This window comes from Myxocyprinus asiaticus, chromosome 25, assembly GCF_019703515.2.
Source record: "Myxocyprinus asiaticus isolate MX2 ecotype Aquarium Trade chromosome 25, UBuf_Myxa_2, whole genome shotgun sequence".
Lineage (NCBI taxonomy): Eukaryota > Metazoa > Chordata > Actinopteri > Cypriniformes > Catostomidae > Myxocyprinus > Myxocyprinus asiaticus.
In genome coordinates this window covers 2,426,203-2,447,500 of record NC_059368.1, presented here as the reverse complement: position 1 = coordinate 2,447,500, position 21,298 = coordinate 2,426,203, and the positions used below count along the sequence as shown (strand labels likewise).

The following is a 21,298-nucleotide window of genomic DNA, read 5'->3' as shown; positions in this document are numbered from 1 at the left end:
GGAATCGAGCAGCATTGCTGTACACTAGACTGAGAGAATGAACACACTTCAGTTATATATAAACTCACAACAATCAAAAACTATAAGTGGAACTGTCCACTAATAGAGTACACATTGGTTGAACATTTTATGGAACGTTCCATAAAATTGTGACACCAAGGGAGTGACATATTTTACGCCGTTTCTATCGCATGGCGGGAAGACAAGTAAATCATTGGTAACCTCTATGTGGTCGCTATAATGTGGTTCTCGCTCTAGGTGGGGCACGTAGTGAGTTGTGCATGGATGCCGCGGAGAATAGCGTGAAGCCTCCACACACACTATGTCTCCTTTTCTCAATTTTTACACAAATTGTAGTGTTGATTGCATTTGAACTTCTGCATTAGGGACCAAGCACTGAAGGTGCATAGGCACCTATTGTATCCGTTAGTGTTCTTGATCTTGTTCCGCTCTTGAGTCTATGGCAGCCCATAGAACTGTACATCGGAAAATGCTGAAATTTGGCACACTGATAGAGGACACTCTCACATGTAAATGACCCAAATTTGGGGTCTCTAACTTAATCCTTCTAGCGCCTCCAACTGTTCAAAATTTCAAAAGTTAGAAGTTCGAAATTTTGCACATATTGTCTAGAGACACTTCTGAAATTCACGATGATAGGCCAAATAATTTTCATATACCACATTAATGAATTTGATGGCAAGCACGGTAAAATGGACGTGAGGCTGTATCTTCGAAATTGATACGAAACTGCACAGTTTCAGCACAGCACCACCTAGTGGTCAAGAAATGGTTATTTTATCTAATAACTTCTGAATAGTTTGGCCTAAAATTATGAGACTGGTCTCTGTAGATTCCTTGGGGCATACTGAGTCGAATGATACAGTATATTCCTATGTTGGCCATTTTGGGCGTAAGCCATTTATTTTATTTTTTGTAAAATGCTGTATTTTGCAAACGCATTGGCATATCGTTATGAAACTTGGTATGCATCATCGGCACCATGCTAGCGCCACCTTGAGGTTAAATGTTATAATGAAATGTGAAACAATGCTTATAACGTTTGATTAATTTGACCAATCATCCTGTGACTTCTCTCTTTAGATTCCTTGGGTTATGCAGAGTACGATGATGCCCAATTTGCCATGGTCGGCCATTCTTCCTGTCTGCCATTTTGAATGTAATTGAAAACCTGCTTTTGCAAACTCCTACTAGACTGTACATCTGATTTGCATGACATTTGCCATGTATCATTTAGGGATACTCTCGGCAAAAAGCTATGAAAAGCTTTTTGATGGACCAAACCGTTCTCGTGTAACACATCAACTAATTTCATGGCAAGATACCAAACAGGATCTGAGGCTTTCTCTCAGCAACACTTTGGTGTATTAACATGGAACTTTGTATTTGACATTGTGACCACACCCTGACAGCATCATATAAATTTGGTGACAGTGCCACCTAGTGGTCAAAAGTTATAATTAATTGTATAGTAAAATGATCCCGCTTTTCTTTCTTTTCTTTTTTGGATTTTCTCCCCTTTTCTCCCCAATTTGGAATGCCCATTCCCAATGCTCTCTAGGTCCTCATGGTGGCATAGTGACTCGCCTCAATCCGAGTGGCAGAGGATGAATCTCAGTTGCCTCCATGTCTTAGACCGTAAATTCACGCATCTTATCACGTGGCTTGTTGAGCGCGTTAGACATAGCGTGTGTGGAGGCTTCACGCTCTTCTCCACGGCATCCACACACAACACACCACATGCCCCACTGAGAGCGAAAACCACTTTATAGTAACCACTTGGAGGTTACCCCATGTGACTCTACCCTCCCTAGCAACCAGGCCAATTTGGTTGCTTAGGAGACCTGACTGGAGTCACTCAGCACGCCCTGGATTCAGACTTGCGACTTCAGGTGTGATAGTCAGCGTCTTTACTCACTGAGCTACCCAGGTCCCAATCCCGCTTTTCTTAAAATCATAATGTCCAATCATACTTCCTTACATGCTGTTGGTGTGCTTGGCATCACTGCTTGCAGCTATATTTAAATATACATATAACTTCAATTTAAGGGGAAAATGAATTTATTGTTAACTACAAACCGATATTTGGTTCCAAACTAGTGAGCCCCTACTGAGTGATAGCTTAATTTAGACTAAATTTGCAACCCTGTCATCCTTTTTTATTGCACGGCTCTGGAATACTCGATTCTGATTGGTCAATGGTGCCATCTAGTGGTCTGATATTTCTCAATAACAACCTAACATCCACATATCAGACCGCTCATCCAGGTATCTGAGCCATTGTTCCTGCTTCTCGGATCACTTTGCGATCTCTACAAGTAAGCTAATAAAAACATTTCAGTGTTTCATATGCGTTAATTTATTTGTTTGGTAAGCAGTCTTGTAATAAGCTGGATAATGAGCAGTCAGACATTCACTTATTAAAAAATAAACACCAACAGAACTACGACATAAACCGGAGGTGGATTTCAGCTGTTTAGCGATTTATTTCTTCTCACTTAATTACATAATTTCAACGCAAATCAATATTTTATGTTTATGTATTTATTTATTTGGTTAGTAGCCGTGTAATAAGCAGGATAATTACAGTCAGCCGGTTGTTATTGCAAAATAAACCCCTTCAGGATCTCACAACAGTCCTCCGCTTCGAGTCAGTGTCCTGATTTTGCGATAACAACCGGCTGACTATACATTATCCCTTACTTATGTATTTCATTTCATTTTTGATTTGTTTAGTGCATATTGCTAAAAAATGACAATCACACCAATCAGTTTTAATTGTATTCATGTGCCAAAATTTGGGACATACAATTAAAACTAATACAAAATCACATTTTCTGAATTTTAAGCAACTGCCCATTACGCCAATTTCATGTTGCATGTAAACACCTTAACCGCCGTTCTTAATGGTTTATCCAATGTGTGCAAGCTGATTTTTGGGAGTTATCAGCGTATTGGTGAGCATAAAAAAGGGCTGATTGTGTGATTTTAAAGGTACTAGAATATTCTAGAAAAAAGGATGTTATTACCCATTTATTTGTGTTTGTAAATGTTCACTTACCTGGCATAGTTTACCAGGCAGAGCAGACCAGTCTCCAGCAGTTGAACTACTGCCAATGGTCCAGATACTTCCAACAGAGGAACCTAAATACAACACAAATTACACTCAACATGTCTCATCACACACAGACTCAATCACTTGATGATTTACATACTCTGGCGAATACAACGGAGCCCTCAGACACAGCTGAGATGGACACTGATGAACAGTCCAGCTCCTTTTAATATGTGATGGAAGAAGGATCAGTGTTCACTGGATAGAACGGAGTGTAAATACTCCACATCTGTAACACACAAGATGAGGATGAGCTTAATAAATAGTATAAAGAGATGAGGCAAACCCAGTTTAAAGTCTCTTTGCTTGGTCAACAAGTTTCCACTTGATGGGGTGTTCTACTTTAATGGTTTTAGATGTTTTTTCTAAATCTAGCAAACCACTTTAGGCTGGTTTAAAATGCTGTTTTTTCCATCAGGGAAGAGCGGTAATAATTTAACCTGTGCAAATGGGCTAGAGTAGGGTTAAAGGTAGGCCTGTCGCGATTATTAAATAACCATCTGTTATATCAAATGACCGTGATTATTGGGCATGCTAATTCCAATCATATTTTAATGGGAATTTTAAACTAATATACTGTAAAAATGCCATGAATGGCACATTTGTGTGTCATTTAGTACACTCCGAGTCTGAGTGTTACTGAGCCGTACCGTGGACGTCACCCAGCTCCTATCCAGAGCACGTGAACCGCTTCTCAAGCGAAACTCTCAAAGGTTTTGCTTCATGAGAAATAAGGGCTCATAGGTTTAATCAAAGAGCATTAAAATGGGGCCAGGGTAGCTCAGCAAGTAAAGACACTGACTACCAACCCTGGAGTCACAAGTTCGAATCCAGGACGTGCTGAGTGACTCCAGCCAGGTCTCCTAAGCAACCAAATTGGCCCGGTTGCTAGGGAGGGTAGAGTCACATGGGGTAACCTTTACGTGGTCGCTATAATGTGGTTCTCGCTCTCAGTGGGGTGTGAGGTGAGTTGTGCATGGATGCCATGGAGAATAGCGTGAAGCCTTCACACACACTATGTCTCCACGGTAACGCACTCAACAACCCACGTGATAAGATCCTGCTGATAGTGGCCATTCCGGTTCAGTTGTAGATGGTTAAAGAAGAAAACCAAGAGCTGCTGATCTAATGGAGATAAAAACAAACAAACTGTTTTTACTTTAACCCTGAATTTTTGGCTCAGGAATCGAACCTGGAACACTCCTTAACATGCCTTCAATTTCCACAGAAAGTCATTTCTATTCATCCCATAAGTTTGAAATGAAAAACAACAGAAATTGAGTTTACAGTAATGCACTTACAATTGAAGTATATTGGGAAAGATATTGCACATGGAAAAATGATAAAATACTCGCTGTTTCAAAAGTAAAGCCACAAGACATAAACAATATGTGTGTTAACATGATTTTAGTGTGATAAAATCACTTGCTAACCGCATCTGTGTAAAGTTATAGCCAATTTTGCAACTTTGTTGCCATGACGACGTAATGCTGTAAACCACAAAACGACCAAAAAACCTACAATTTAAACAACTACACTAGTTTTAACAGAAGAATTAATGTAAGTGCTGTTATAAAATTATAAGCTTCACATTTCTGCCTTTAAACCTTCCAAAAATTGGCCCCATTGACTTCCATTGTAAGTGTCTCACTGTAACCTCGATTTTTGTTTTTAAAGAAAAGGAGGGACGAGTCTAAATTAATCTGTGTGGTGTTCAACATTATGCCACAAATGATCCATACTTGTATTGAACCCAGAATATTCCCTCAAGAATTCCAGAAAGGGGCTGTTTTATGTTCACATGGCACAAACTCTACTCACTCACTGCGTCATCACATCGCTAAAAGTTCATCCACCTAGAAAAGTAGTCCCAGTGCTAAGGGCGATTTGAACAACTTTACAGCAAAAATAATACACATTTTTGTTAGGAACAATAAATATAAATGCTTTAATAAAAATGCGAGCTGCACATCTCTTTTAAACCCCCTGTAATGTCTTGTTCCATAGACTTTCATTGAAAGTGCATTAAAGGAATAGTTTGCCCAAAATTGAAAATTCTGTCATCATTTACTCACCCTCATGCTGTTCCAAACCTGTCTGACGTACTTTCTTCTGCAGAACACAAATTAAGTTTTTTTAAAGAATATTTCAGCTCTGTAGGTCCATACAATGGAAGTGAATGGTGACTAAAACTTTGAAGCTCCAGAAAGCACATAAAAGTAATCCAGAAGACTCCAGTGGTTTAATCCATGTCTTCAGAAGTGATATGATAAGTGTGGGTGAGAAACAGATCAATATTTAAGTCCTTTTTTCCAATAAATTCCCCTCCCTGCCCAGTTGACGATGATATGCATGCAGAATGTGAATCGCCAAAAACAAAAGAAAGTGAAAGTGGAGATTTATAGTAGTATTTATAAGAGATACATATAATAATAAATATAACTGAAACACACTGACTATCACAGGGAGGTCCGGGAAGAGGTTAACAGTGTTGGGTAAGTTACTCTAAAAAAGTAATGAATTACTAACTACTAATTACATCTTCTACAGTGTAATTAGATTACTGTACTAATTACTCTGGCTGAAAAGTAATTGCATTACTTATTACTAATTACTTTCTAAAACCCTGATCGACCTCGACCAGATGAAAAATACAAGGATAGACATGAAACTGTTCTTTTAATTCTTTCAAATAAATCATATAAAATCTAATAAATTATTCATGAACTGGCCAAAGAATTTAAAGGGGCAGCGTTAAATTAGAAAACATACATTTTAATATTAGACATTAAATTTCAATTTTAAATTCACTATTGTTTTATATAGAATTGTTCTATTAACACAATTACATCAGAAGTAACTGTAATTACATTACTGAAAAATTAAGAGTAATCCCTTACTTTACTTTTTTCAATGAAAAAGTCATTTAATTGCAATAAAGGAATGCATTACACTCAACACTGGAGGTTAATACTGTACCTTTGAAGCAGGTAACAAAGTTGTTGACCTTTGTATCATCTAGAAAAACCTTGAGAGGAAAGACAAGGGTATTAACATGGACATTAAATCATCTTAAACACTATATCCATCAGATCAGTGGTGTACCTGTCCTTGATGATCAATAAAGTGGAAATATGTGTGGATTCTGGGCTCTGGACTGTGTCCTTGTATGTATGAGGACACATTCCTGCAGAACACATGCTATATTCTTGAGGTATGAAATATTAGATCTATATTTTGAAGTAAAAGAAGTTGCATTGTTTCAAAAACATGCAAACACTAGAGGCCACTGTTAGTCATTTAATTAGTGAGAATAAAGGCTATTTTTCTTATTAAGTGCAATTTATGATTGTATATTCCTTGCATGCATAAAATGCATAAATAAATAAATATTACAAATGAAAGGCTGGAGAGTGATGAGAGTGTTAAAGTGAACGTCAAAAGACGCTGGCGTACAAAATTGTGCTTTTAATCACATCCTTCATCATGTAATTTTGGAATTAGGTCTCAGGTCCCAAAGATAACTTATTACAGTTTCATATGTGGTTTCATATTGGGAGAATTTTGCTGACAGCTAATGCTGCGTTGAAGATTGCCTCTTAAAGGAATATTCTGGGTTTACAGTTTTTCTCAATCGCTTTGGCTCAGTTCTCGAGTGAGAATGAATTTTTTTCAAAAACATCAAATCTCTGAACAGTTAGTTTCTTGTTCGCACCAGATTTGAATTTCTTATTCATTTAATCAAATTGCACGTGTTTTGGCACATGTGTGCAAAAGAGTCAGTACAATTGTCTACAATTTGCACAATAACTAAATGCACATGGCTTGCTGATCAAAACTGATAAGTTGATTCTAAGTGAAATTGTCATACTCGTCACAACTTCTAAACATTCTTTCATTGTGTGAGCCATCATGTGCTAAATGATCCATTGATAATTAAATGGATCATTTTGCACATGATGGCTCACAGAAAATCTGTCAGACATACATGTATAATCCATAAATATCTATGACATAGAATGATCGTGATGTCTGCTAAATCTCTGGCCAGACCAACAAGAGTGACAGGATGTGCACCAAGAAGATGGGAACTTGTAGTGTTACGTACTGTGAGGAGGTACATATTATTGTTTTTATTTTTATTTTATTTTTTGCATGGATGTCATTTTGTGGCTTTACATGTAAGAAATGTGTAAAAATAGACATGCAAATGTGAATTTTCTGTTTACATGTAACACATTGCTACAAAAATAAATTTACTGTATGCGTATCCTTTTTCTGTGTACTACAGTATTGTACAGTATTGACTGTTGAAATCTGTATCTAAAAAGCTCAGTGTGATACCCAGTAGCATTTTCTATATTGTTTAATCATTTTGCAATGTTTGATTTTTATAGCATTAGCAAAAACAAAAGAGCTTGAGTATTGTAATGTTAACCTTTTACTGGTATTTGCCTAATTTCACTTTCACCGAAGCAAATTCATTTAATTCAGCACTCGTTTATTGCTTTTGAAAAAGAAATCAAGCAATACATCCAAACCATCTTTTCTTTAAAGAACACCAACCTGTGATTCCTTTTAATTTAATTTAATTTATTTATTTATTTATTTATTTTGTAAGTGCTGATTTATATTTTTTATAACTGGTGCTTAAGTTTGTATAGCCTACATATTTTCTATTAGGCTACCAGGCAGACTGGCAATAAAAAAAGACTGGTGTTTGTTTTCTTTAAAATTAATGCCACTTGCTTTCATATTGTCTTGATGATAGAGAGACAGACAGACAGGTAGATAGATAGATAGATAGATAGACAGATAGATAGACAGACAGACAGATAGATAGACAGACAGACAGAGAGATAGATAGATAGACAGACAGACAGACAGAGAGACAGACAGATAGATAGATAGATAGATAGACAGACAGACAGACAGACAGACAGACAGACAGATAGATAGATAGACAGACAGACAGACAGACAGACAGATAGATAAATAGACAGACAGACAGACAGAGACAGAAACAGACAGACAGAGACAGACAGACAGAGAGAGAGACAGATAGATAGATAGATAGATAGACAGACAGACAGACAGACAGAGACAGAAACAGACAGACAGAGACAGATAGATAGACAGACAGACAGAGAGAGAGACAGACAGACAGACAGAGACAGATAGATAGATAGACAGACAGAGAGACAGATAAATAGATAGATAGATAGACAGACAGACAGACAGACAGACAGATAAATAGATAGACAGACAGATAGATAGATAGATAGATAGATAGATAGATAGATAGATAGATAGATAGATAGATAGATAGATAGATAGACAGACAGACAGAGAGACAGACAAAGACAGACAGATAGACAGATAGATAGATAGATAGACAGACAGAGAGACAGACAGACAAAGACAGACAGATAGATAGATAGATAGATAGATAGATAGATAGATAGACAGACAGATAGATAGATAGATAGATAGATAGATAGACAGACAGACAGACAGACAGACAGACAGACAGACAGACAGATAGATAGATAGATAGATAGACATACAGATAGATAGATAGACAGACAAACAAATAGATAGATAGATAGATAGATAGATAGACAGATAAATAGACAGACAGACAAACAGATAGATAGATAGATAGACAGATAAATAGACAGACAGACAAACAGATAGATAGATAGATAGACAGACAGACAGATAAATAGATGAGCGTTTTTTGAGTTGCCATGGTAACCGCCTCTTTTCAGCCTCTCTGCGCTTTCGCCCTCTAGAAGCGCAAAATGACGTCAGGTTGTCGGTGGTGACGGAGACGCGGGCGGACAGCGCGTGTCCAGATACTCGTTCATTCGCTTTTACTGCGGCGGCGGCAGCGGCACAGCCTCCATCACCATGACTGACGTCCTGTGGATTACTTTCACTGCGTTTTAAAACGGGACTCGAGAAGGAACCATGGCTGAGAGGTAAACACTCAATGCATACATTAGATTTTCGTGTGTGAAATGAAGTGCGGCGAATGATCCCTGCGACCGGACGCACCGGGAGCGATGGAAGCAACGGGCGTGAGACTGCGTGGTGTATGATGGTCAACCCTGTTCTGTAGGGGATCAGCAGCATCATTTACCACTATCACATCACTTAAATATGATGATATGCATTTATAGACTTGAGTTGCATCTGTTTATATCTACATGGTGCTGTCTAGCTTTCAACCCCTCCACACCTATGAGCCAGTGCTCAAGGAGATCCGCGGTGATCCCTGGACCGATTCATTGTTGATTTTCTGTCAGTCCTCCGTAAAGGCTTAAGCGCATCATGCACCTACGGAACGCAACCCCCAGAGGCGCGCACACGGCTGGGCTATGCGATGCGTGGACGCGCAACATCTTATTTTAAGCCCGTGGGCTCCAGCAAAATGCCATGATAGGGATGCAGACACCTGCGGCACGCGATCCATGTTGCGTTATCCCAAATCGCCCTTGCTTGCTCGCACATCTTGCGGTATTTAATTATTTATGGCTCGTGTTGAGGAAGTCAGCGGTCCATGTGGAAATGCGAAGTGTCATTTTTATTAGAAACCTCCTTGTTTTTATCAAACAAAGCTCTTAAACAGAGCATTGCTGCAGGGATCGCTTAGGATACTTTCAATATCTGGGCCAACACCTGTAATGTTGTGACAAATTAAAGCCAACAGCCAGGGCTGTAGCTAATGAGGTGAAAGGTGGTAACGATTCTAGGGGCCCACAGATCCAGGGGGGCCCACAACAAATTTTAAACTGTATATTTAGGATCTCAGATTTCCTTGCTACAGCCCTGCCAACAACATTTATTAAAACAATGTAAACTTACCATTATACATGTCACAGGTCTCTTATCACACGTCATCAAGCCCTATTATTTTCTCAGTCGCTCTCCTCCAACCATCTGGCTCCATTCTAGTATGCAACGGCCATTTTTCGCGATTCATTTCCATTTATTAGCGACGGACAAAATCACGTTTTTTTCGCCCATAGTGTTTCGCGTTGATTTGAAAGATCGTAAGCGCTTTTTAATATCACACATAAAATGTCCCGTTTACCTTACAGATGTCACTGAAACGTGTATAATTAGAAATTGCACCTCTGAAAACCGCAAAAACAGTGTCAGGGGAGCGTCCCGCCTATTTTTAGCGAATTAGAAACGCTCTCTGCCCGTAAGTAATTTTACATGACATCGGGTTAGCTTATATCTGTGGAGGGCGGGGTTTTGGAGGGATAACTTTTTCTTCGTCAAAATACTTTCTCAGATCCCAGCTTCAAATCCAGAGACAACTATAAAAGCCATTCATAGCTTAAAAATCCCTCAGTTTGTTTTGAGTGACCCGTCCAGCCCGACACTACAACGTTGACTCAGCCCGAGTTGGGGGCGGGACTATATGCTTGTTCGATCTCCGGCAGACGGGGGCTGTTTGTAAACAGTGTTTATTTTGGCATTTCCGTTCAGTGGCGCTTGTGGCGCAGAAATTACACACTTCAGCTTTAACGTGTATTCTTGTTTCAGTGTTGCAATAGGAGGCGATTGTTTCCTTCAGATGACAATTCGAATGGAATTGCAATCAAATGTAACCGGATAAGTTCAGGCAACAAACTATAAACATGCCGGCAGTTTAAAGCCGATGTGTGTAATTTCTGCATCACTAGCGCGACTAAACGGAATTGCAAAAATAAACATGGCTTTCATGGCTTTTCTCAAACATTGAGAGCGTTTACATGCACGTTCTTACACCGATTATGCTTAATAAGCCGACAACGCGTGTGGTCATGTAAATGCATTAAAGGTCATAAATTGTGGAAGAATAAGCTGATCAACACGGGCCGATTTTTGCCCATTACGCTGATTTTGCTTTGCATGCAAGCACCTTAACAGCCGTCCTTACCGGCTTATCCAATGTGTGCACATGTTGTGCACATGCCCCTGAATGGTGTAAAGTCAAAAGCATAGGATAACACGATTATTTCAAATGTCATGTAAATGCAGATTTATTGCTTTGTCTGATTTTTAAAATAACGTATTTAAACATATTGGTGTGCATGTAAATGGGCTCCCAAACTCACGGTATTGGCTATTGGCTATTGAGTCTATGTTGTTTTTCGGGCGGTTGGGATGCTTGAACAAAAAGCAATATTGATATACTGTCGCAAACACAATGTGTCTTTGGGGAAATCAACCTACAAATAGCTTGCTTATAAATGACTCTACATATTAAGATGTGATAGAAAAACATAATTTACCATTTAAAAAAAAAAACGTTGCTACAGCTTTAACGAACAACCTTTAAAATGCTTGCTCCGCCATGACAGTTGTTGACCTGAAAGAAATAACAATCTGTAGACGACATGGTAATGCTCATTATTGCGGTAAAGCAGAGACTGCAACACATACTTGCATTGCATTATAAATTGTGATTGACACATTTTGAAACGCAATAATGCAAAGAATTAAGCTTGTGTAGCTACTAGAAGCGCATGTGTTCACAAACTTGCGTAATGTGTTTCAGGCATAGCTAAGCTAGCCGATGTTAGCTAAACTTCTGAAACAGAAATCACTTGGAGCAACTTTTGGGGATGCATGTAATTCAAATGGCTCTTGTGCTACAAGAAATGTGTGTGTTTGTTTCTCTACAGTAATTGTGTTCATATGTGTAATGAGTGTAGAAACAGAGGGGTATCTGTTCAAACATGTAGGAGTAGGATGAGTTTGGGTGTGTAAAATGGACGGAACAATGAGTGGGTTGAGCGCAAACATCCTGTCCCATTGGATCATTTGCTTCATTTCAAAGTGGCGGTGTTTACATTGTTGTCCGAATGGATGCCTTTGTCGTATTGTGGTTTTAGCATTCAAAACACCATGTGTGCAGGTGCTCATTTTATATGGCCATCTCTAGACTCGTCCCTCCACTTTGAGGGCATCTGTTGACTCAGAGAGCTTGAGATTAACTTCATCACACATGAAGTCCAACCTGCTATATTCACCAAAGCTTGTGTCGAGATTTGGTCCACACTCACGATTTGGCAGGCACACAATCAAACCATCATACTGAAGTGATCTGAATTGATCTGACCTGTTAAACATGCTTAGACAAGCATTATGAAACACAGGAATGACACATGGAAGCTTGGTTCATTTTTTGATGTTGTTATTCATCCACCAGTGCTTTGAAAGATTCCTCAGTGAGGTCAGAGGAAGACAATCTGTCATAGTAATGATATTTAAATAGACTGGCCTTGTAAGACATGCATATAGATCAGCATAAAGGCTATAGAACTATACGGTCACATTGAATTATGTGGCATTTTAAAGAAGTAGCTAAGGCCAAGAGTAATTTGTAAAACCAAGTCAGGGGTCCTGTAATTTAGTGACCAAGTATTTAAGATAATTCCAACCTATGTCTAACCTCCAAATTAACCTCATGAGCTTTGGAAGGGAAAGTCGTGCCATATTGTAAAAATGAGTGATGTAATTTGTCCAAGAGTCAGTAATTAATGTGCTATTATTGTAGATTCTTAATTACTTAAAACAGAAAATATGGAGATAACTGTCCATCTGATGAGCTGATTATTTGTGAGTCATGCAAAACATGCAGATTGCAGAAAGAAAGATTGCAGATCAGCTGACAGACGCTACTGCCAGATTTTGTCTTCCAAGTAAAGTTTGTTTTGGAAAAACCAACAGCACTGATGATGAATTTTATGAAATAATGCATATGGTACAGAACTGCTTGAGATAAAAAACGCAGTAAGCCACTTGAGGCTGAGCGTTACAGTGATTTAACTACAAACAAATAATTTTCTTAGTATTTTATCTTGTTTTCAAGTACAAATATCTAAATAAATATCCTTAAAAAATATGTATTTACTAGAGAAGCAATGGATTAGGAATAAGATATTAGGTCTTGTTTTCAGAGCAATCTAATAGAAATCCACACAGTATGGTTTATGCTTAAAACAAGAATAAAGCATTTGCCAGTGGGGTTTGAAAAACAATCTTTTTTCAAAGGGAAAACAAATGTATTTGTTTTTTCTTGTTTTTCGTTTTCTGTTAGTTTTCTCTAAAAACTAAACCTTACATCTTTAAAGCTTTAGCAAAAAATAAAATAAAATAAATGTAACTCGGGCAAGGGCGAGGCGACCCAGGACTTGGGCAGGGGCAAGGTGACCGGGGACTCTGGCAGGGGCAAGGCCAATGGGGACTTGGGCAGGGGCAAGGCGACCGGGGACTCGGGCAGGGGCAAGGCCAATGGGGACTCGGGCAGGGGCAAGGCGACCGGGGACTCGGGCAGGGGCAAGGCGACCAGGGACTAGGGCAGGGGCAAGGCTACCGGGGACTCGGGCAGGGGCAAGGCGACCGGGGACTCGGGCAGGGGCAAGGCGACCGGGGACTCGGGCAGGGGCAAGGCAACTGGGGACTAGGGCAGGGGCAAGGCAACCGGGGACTCGGACAGGGTCAAGGTGACAGAGGACTCGGGCAGGGGCAAGGTGACTGGGGACTCGGGTAGGGGTAGGATATAAGGGGACTCATGCAATGTCAAGGCACTAGGGGATTTAGGCAAAGTAAAGGAACTAGGGTACTCAAAAGACACTGAATCAGGAACTCTTGGGCCAATGTAACTGGAACCACTGAACCAGGAATCTCTGGGACCACCGAGGCTGGGACCACTGAGACCACCGAATCTGGGACCACCAAGGCTGGGACCACTGGGACCACAGAAGCTGGGATCACCAAGGCTGGGACCACCAAGACCACCAAACCTGGGACCACTGAGTCTGGGACCACAGGGACCACCAAGGCTGGGACCACCGGAGCTGAGACCACTGATCCAGGAATCTCTGGGATCACCGAAATTGGGACCACTGAGGCTAGGACCACCGGGACCACCGAAGCTGGGACCACCAAGGCTCGGACCACTGAGACCACTGAACCAGGGACCACTGAGACTGGGACCACTGGGACCACAAAAGCTGGGACCACCAAGGCTGGGACCACCGGGACAACCGTAGCTGGAACCACCCAACCAGGAATCTCTGGGATCACTGAAGCTGGGACCTTCTGAGGCTGGGACCACAGAGACCATTGAAGCTGGGACAACCAATGCTGGGACCACCGGGACTTCAGAAGCTGGGACCACCGAGGCAAGCGACGGAGGATCCTTTGTAGTGAGGACCTCTGGGACCACCAGAACATGGAACAAAGGGGGCCTCTGTAATCACCGGAGCAGGGAGCGGAGGGGCCTCTGTAGCAGGGAACTCAGGGAAAGTTGCAAAGGCAGAGACCACAGGGGAAGCTGCAGATTTGTAAACCTCTGGGACAGCGACCGTGCTGGAGAAGACATCCCCACCATCGTGACAGAAGCTAATGCCTTTTTCCTCCCCCTCCCCCTCTTCCTCCTTGAGCCTGCTGCCTCTGGATCAAGAACGCTGGTCATATCATGACATGCAAGCAGAGTTTGGCCAACAAACTCTACCAGCGACATGGTGTCGCAGTCCAACGGCACCAGCGCTTTGATGTTCCTGTTCAAACCCAACCAATACAGAGTGCGGAATACCTGCTCTGGTTGATTAAGCTGAGTGGCCAAGTCATAATTTTTTTTACAATACTGCGAAACAGATAAGGATCCTTGGCAAAGCTCCAAAGACTGATGTGCTGGGTTCATTTATGGTCTAGGATTCTATAATGATGAAGGTCTGATGATTAGAAGTTTAAACCAAAGTGCAGAACAAAAAAGTTGAAACACAAACAAAACAAAGCAAAAGGATTCACCAAACTGAACCTAGCACAACAAAAAATGCTAGACAAAGACAGGGAGTACATGAGGGCTATAAAAGCACAATAACTAACTAGGTTAACAAGACACACCTGGAAACAATTAAGGGAGACACCAAAAACAAATATATTTGGATATCTCGGCTGCCATGTCATCAAGCCACACATTTGACGGTTCAAAGGCCATCTCAAATGTGAGGACCCTTGGAAGGCAGGCTCGTTTTGCAGAATTCAGTCGCAATATTTTAGAGGATGCATCCCTTGCACATGTCCCAATTTATAAACAATTTTTTGCGGAAAACGAGCCCTTCTGCGTGCTTTTGCACGACAGTGCACAGTCCTGGTTTCTTCCTCCATATCTACAAAGAACTTGTAAAGGATAAGCACAATTTCCACATCTGTCATCTTTGATGCCGCTTGTTCTCTCTTCAAAGTTTTCATGCTGTGACCGCAGAGACAGAAAGCTTCATGACACAGCCATACGCACTTAATAGACCGCCTCATCCTAGCACTGAATGCTGATGAGGAGCCTAATCTAAAGCCTCAGTAGGACTGGTCTAGGAAAGACACAACCTAACTAGGCTGCAGTCTTCCGATTGAAAAGCACCCAAAGACACAACTTTAACAATGCACAATAACTTCAAAATAAAAGCCCAACCTCCTTGCGACCTTTTTACTGGAATACAAGACAAAAATACAGATTAGGAAAGTATTGTCAAGAATATTGTCAGAATTTGGTTTAGCAACACAGTACTGTATCTATCCATTTTAGAATGCAGCATACATTATCTTTAGTCATTTCCAAAGAGGCTGTTGAATTGTTTCCGGTGTGCTTTGAAAAATGTAAAAACATTTAAAGTGACTTTTTTTTATGTTTTTCTCCCCCAAGAAAAAACAGTTGCAAGCACTTAGATTCAAAGACTTGTCACACAGATAAACATGACTCGCACAGCTATAGACACAAAGTGACAATGATGAAGGAACAGCAAAGAGTGACAGAGAAAGAGACAATTGGAGAATGAATGAGACAGCGTCCGGCTCACTGAATCGAGAGGGAGACGTTCAAATCCTCTGTGTTGTGCTTGTGTATATCAGGGAACCAACGCATCTGAGATTTGGACTGCTTGCCTTATTAGAATACCTGTGTGTGTGTGTGTGTCCTCTCTCTATGCCGTGATCTACAGATGTGGAATATGGGGGTCCTGGAATTGCAGAGGCTGTGGTTGCTAGGATACTGTTGCCGGGATGCCTTTGTCTGGTGGAGATGGTGATGTCTATATAGGATTGGCCTAAACTGTGAGGTCACACAACCCACACATACAATCGCACAATCTGAAGTGCTGCTATTTTTAGCCGTGATTATACGTTTGAATTAACGAGCTAATGGTTTCGCCTTTGAATGCAAGGATAAAACTGAAAGTTTTTTTTTGTGCATGAAAGCCACAAGTCACATTTTTGTAAAGAAATGGAGAAGCTTGTATGAAACCCAGAACATTCCTTTAATGCCAGGAGTGTAGATGTGATATTTTAGTTCATCCATGGAGCACAAACGGAGATGTTAGGTAGACTGACAGCCTCAGTCACCATTCACTTTCATTGTATGGAAAAAAGATGCAATAATAGTGAATGCTGACTGAGACTAACATGCTGCCGAACATCTCCTTTTGTGTTCTACTGATGAAAGTCATACAGTTTGGAACACTTGAGGGTGAGGGTGAGGGTGAACTATCCCTTTACAATCCTGTAGGCATGAAAGACATGAAAGTTTCTTTGTGAATGAAAACCACAGGATGTGTTTGGAGTTTTGCACGCAAGTGTGTCTACATAATATCGCTTTTGAAAACCTGAGTGCGAGAAGAGCATGATTCATTTAAATGGGCGTTTATAAAATGAGTTACTTTATAGAAATAAGAGACTCAATCAGAGTGTTTGTCAGTCAGTGATGTTGTAGCCCACACGCAAATACACACTCCGTTCAGATTTCTCACACCGACAGACGCGTCCATCTTTTTCCAAATACATTTCAAGGTAAAATCACTCAAAAGAAAATGTTCTTGTATCATATTTTCTCTCTTTCTCTACTACAGAACATGAGCAGCACTTCAGTGTGTATGTGAGTGTTTAAAATAATGGAGCAGGTGGTTTGTTTGAGATGTGTGAATCAGTAAAGGGGGAAGGGTGTTAGTGTGTGTGTGTGTGTGTGTGTGTGTGTGTGTGTGTGTGTGTGTGTGTATGTTTGAGAGAGAGAGAGAGAGAGAGAGAGCGAGAGAGAGAGAATGACAGAAGGTTCCAGGGAGTCCGTGGGGGAATGATCTCACAATGCTTGGAATGTTTGGAATTCTCTATGTAGTGAACCTTTAAAAACAATATATATATGTGTGTAAGGCTGCAGACTTTGTTTTCTTGACTGGTAAGACTGACCCAAAAACCCAAATGTCCCAAAATGTCCAGGCCTCTAAAACATATTGTAGGAACATGAGCATTCCAATAAAATAAATAACAAAACATAATATAGCTCTGTTACAAAACCTAGTGAGCTGCCTTGTAAACTTGCCAATGTGATGCTAGGGGTGGATAGGAAAAGGGGTGGGGTATATGACCAAAATCTAAATCACAATATGAATAAGTTTATACCACGATAATGAAATATAATATTGTTCATTTAAAAAAAAAAATCAATACAAATTGTTTTATCCTCCTGAGACCCGAGCATGAATGCTGTGTGCATTTTCTATTTCCCTTTTTGATTTGTAGCTAGTAGCACCAGATAAACAAGCAAATAATATAAATGAATAAATAAATACATTTCTAGAGCAAATAGTTTTCCTAAAAATTCAGATCCTCATATGTGGACAACAGGACTAAGTTGTGAAATTTGAACAGAAAGTCTGATTTTATTTTGTGTCCAGGAGTGTTAAGTATTCATGTTTTTGAGATGTTATAGACATTACAGCAGATTTTCTATAAAGCTGAATAAATATTTCTTATTCAAAGTAATGTCCAGCATCATCCAATCACTGTCAACCATGTTAAAATAAAATGATACATGATAAATTCTGAATCTATGTACTGATTATCATTGTCACATGTCTGTCAAACATGTTGAGTGATCCAAACATCATCTGCAGCCTGAAACTGAACTTTTGATCAGATTTTAGGAGTGAATGCACTTAACTGCATAGAGAGCTATAGGATGCTCCCTTGCTCCCTATTTAGTGAATGACTTAACCTCCAGTGTGCTGTCTGTCTGCACTGGTCTCAGAACAGTTTGAAATGCACCTTATTTTCATCCTAACTCCATATAAGCCTCTGAAAGACACATTTTCAGCTTTTGCATGAATACATTTATTCTCAATGTGATAATGCACAGTGAATATATAAGAATGCATTTATTAATGTTAATGAATAGAACCGTATTGTACATGTGATAACACAATAAAATATAACAATATATTTATATATAAATGAAGCAAAGTGACCCACAGATTATTCAAAATAACTTACATGTTTTTTCAACTTTTGAGGGAATACGGTCCTAATTTCCACATATGTGGACATCATGTTTATCAGGGCACTGACGCGTGAAAAATTTATGGATTTTTTAAAGTGGCATATCAAACGAAATTAGAGATGCTACTCTTTACAACCAAACAGGTTTCAATTACTAGAGGCACTTTTGTTGGCACAACGCCCGTAGTAGCACTTTACAGAAATCGACGTCACGCTGTTGCGTCAGTGCACCATAAGTTTAACCCTTAAATGACAGTGTAGAGTCTTGCGAATAGTATTCAGCCAGTTTTATTCATTTAAATTATGCGTTGCGTATAGCGAGGACAAAATACAACGTCCACATATGTGGATGCGGGGTCGCACGAGGTATATCGAGGTATATCGCCCACCCTTAAATAGGATGTTGCTAAGCGGTTGCTAAGGTGTTCAGAGTGCTTTTTAGCATGTTTTTAGGTGGTTGCTAGGGTGTTCTGAATGTTTTGCTGAACGATTAATCAAAATTAAATCGAAATTGCAAGAGTCTGTATGCGCTTTCTAGCTGCGTTTACTGTTTGTGTGCAGCTCTGTTCTCTGTAATGGATTACACATACTGAAATCGTTATATTTACAGCACTCTAGATTCACAAATTTGCGTAATTTCAAATATGCTAAAAGGCGGCTAAAAGTTACTATGTAAATCTAAAGGAATCTCTTAACACTGTGTTTTTGTGCATAGAAGAGTGGATGAGAGCTTCTCTCTTCAGTAAAAGGCCACTGTCAGCTCAACTACAAACAGAAATACTTCCGTAAAAATAAAAGCTTCCGACAAAGTAATGGCTTAAAGGTTTAACTGGACTCATGCCATTCTGGTGTTTTATATAAATACAGTACTGTTTTATAACAACAACAATAATAACAATAATTAGGGCTGTCGGTTTAACACGTTAATTTAGGGGATTAATTATATAAAAAAATAACGTGTTAAAAATGAATGCAATTAATCATGCCTCCTGACCCGTATGTAAATTCTGTAAGATAAGTAAGTATTTTCTTACCATTGGAGCAATTCAAGCTTGAAGTACATAGAACTTTGTGTTTTTATGGGGTCAGTAGGGGGCAGTCAGCGCGCCTCAACAAACCGCACAAGCAGCGCAGCCACAGAATGAGAGCCAGGTTGTGTTCTTGACAGCTGGACAAAGCACAAGAGAATGCAGGGACCTCAAAAAGCGATTTTCAAAGTTTAAACTATTTTTAATTTCAACCAATGAGATGCTCCAGAAGCATCCATCTGACGCATATGTACATAGACCGACTATAGAAATAAAAATAGCGCTGACGGAACACAAGAACATGTCCTGAAGGAAAAGAAATGATTGATGAACTCTATTGCAAAATGGATTGCTGTCAACCAAAGTTTTATGTTGTCATGGTCCTGTCACTCTCTCAGTCTGGGTTTTTGTCTGACAAGGCCGTGGCATTATCGTCCCATGTCTGTCTTGTGTTTTCGGTTGGCCTTGTTTCATGTCTGGAGCATGGTGTCTGGATCCTGACCCTTCTGTCTGATTCGGTTTTGGTTTTGGTGTTGGGATCCGAACACTCATGTTCCATGTCTTGTCCTGTATTGGCATGAGTGCATTACGTCTGTCATCTTGGTGGCATGCACTTGCGTCAATAATGTATATCTGTCTCTCGCGACCGCGGATGCACGTTACATGCGCTTTGTGCTGCGCGCACGGGTCGCGAGCTGTCTTCACATTGTGCTGAGGTTCGGTCACTTCGGTCTGAGTTTTCGGGTTTGTGTGTGGCCGAACTCTTGCGCAGGTGTCCTGTCTTGTTTTTGTCGCCTGTTGCGTGCATCGCGTGGCGTTTGCCTCGCAATGTACACTCAGGTTTCGTTTAGTGTGAGAATAATTGGCATTGCTTTGTTTGGCGTTGCTACGCATTCTCTCGTCTTGTTTGCCGGTTGGCAAGGACATACATTGCCTTATTGTCTTGGCGATGTGCGCTAATGCCATTCTGGTGTTTTGTTGTCTTGTGAGAGCACGTGGCTTTGTTTTGTTACTGTATCGCCGTGTGTCTCTCTGTCTTACGTCATACCCCACCTCCTTGTTTGCCCATTATTAGTTTATTAGCCTCACCTGCCCTGTCTTGTTAACCTGTTGATTTCTCTCCCTATTTTAGTCTCCTCGTATTTGCTGTGCAGTGCTAGTTCGTCTTGTTTCCAGTCATGTTTTCCAGGCGGTCCTGTGTATTTGTTTGTTTATTCTAGTCAGTCAGTCTGTCTGTTGGATGGTCTAGTTTCCTGTCCTGTTCATCCTTACCCAGTCCAGTTAGTCCTGTTCCCCTTCTGCCCCAGCCCTGGATTATATTTCCTTTGTTTTTCCCCTTCGGGGTAGTTTATATTTATTGTTTATCCCCTTGTGGGAGTTTTATGTTGGATTTTTGTGTTTTATTTTGTAATAAATAAACCTTTATTTTTCACTCTGCGTTTGGGTCCTGAGCATCTCTTTTCCTGACATATGTTCAACAATATGGGAATAAAAACAAACAATAGATTGACTTCGCAGTTCAAATTGCAATTGTGTTTGAGTTATATAACCAACTACATTTACAATCTTGTTCGACTGTGATCAAACTGTGCTGTAGCTCGACTGATAGAGCGTTGCACTTGTGATGTAAACTGGGCTACGAGTCCTGAAGAGCATACGAGTCAACACGTGAGCCGAAAGTGTTGTAGAAGCACCGCAAAATGATTGCTTTTCCTGACACTATTGGTTAGGTTTAGGTTTAAGGTTTAGGGTAGGGAAGTCGGTTTTGTTGATTTAGAACTCAATAGAGCATTAACCTTAAAAA

At 40.2% G+C, this 21,298-nt stretch overlaps 1 protein-coding gene and 1 pseudogene across 2 annotated transcripts in view; one reads left to right on the top strand and one right to left on the bottom strand.

Annotated features, from left to right (window-relative positions):
* LOC127415577 (nicotinate phosphoribosyltransferase-like) overlaps positions 1–3,669 on the bottom strand; it is a 9,222-nt pseudogene extending 5,553 nt beyond the window's left edge.
* Positions 3,670–9,019: 5,350 nt separating this feature from the next.
* Positions 9,020–21,298, top strand: part of LOC127416297 (rho GTPase-activating protein 39-like) — a 70,011-nt gene continuing 57,732 nt past the window's right edge. For both annotated transcript variants that reach the window (XR_007893088.1, XM_051655564.1), the window contains exon 1: positions 9,020–9,120. Coding sequence is in view for 1 of the 2 variants with exons in the window: in XM_051655564.1 (XP_051511524.1) it covers positions 9,110–9,120 (11 nt within the window). In the remaining variant the exon portion in view is untranslated. The remainder of the gene's footprint in view (positions 9,121–21,298) is intronic.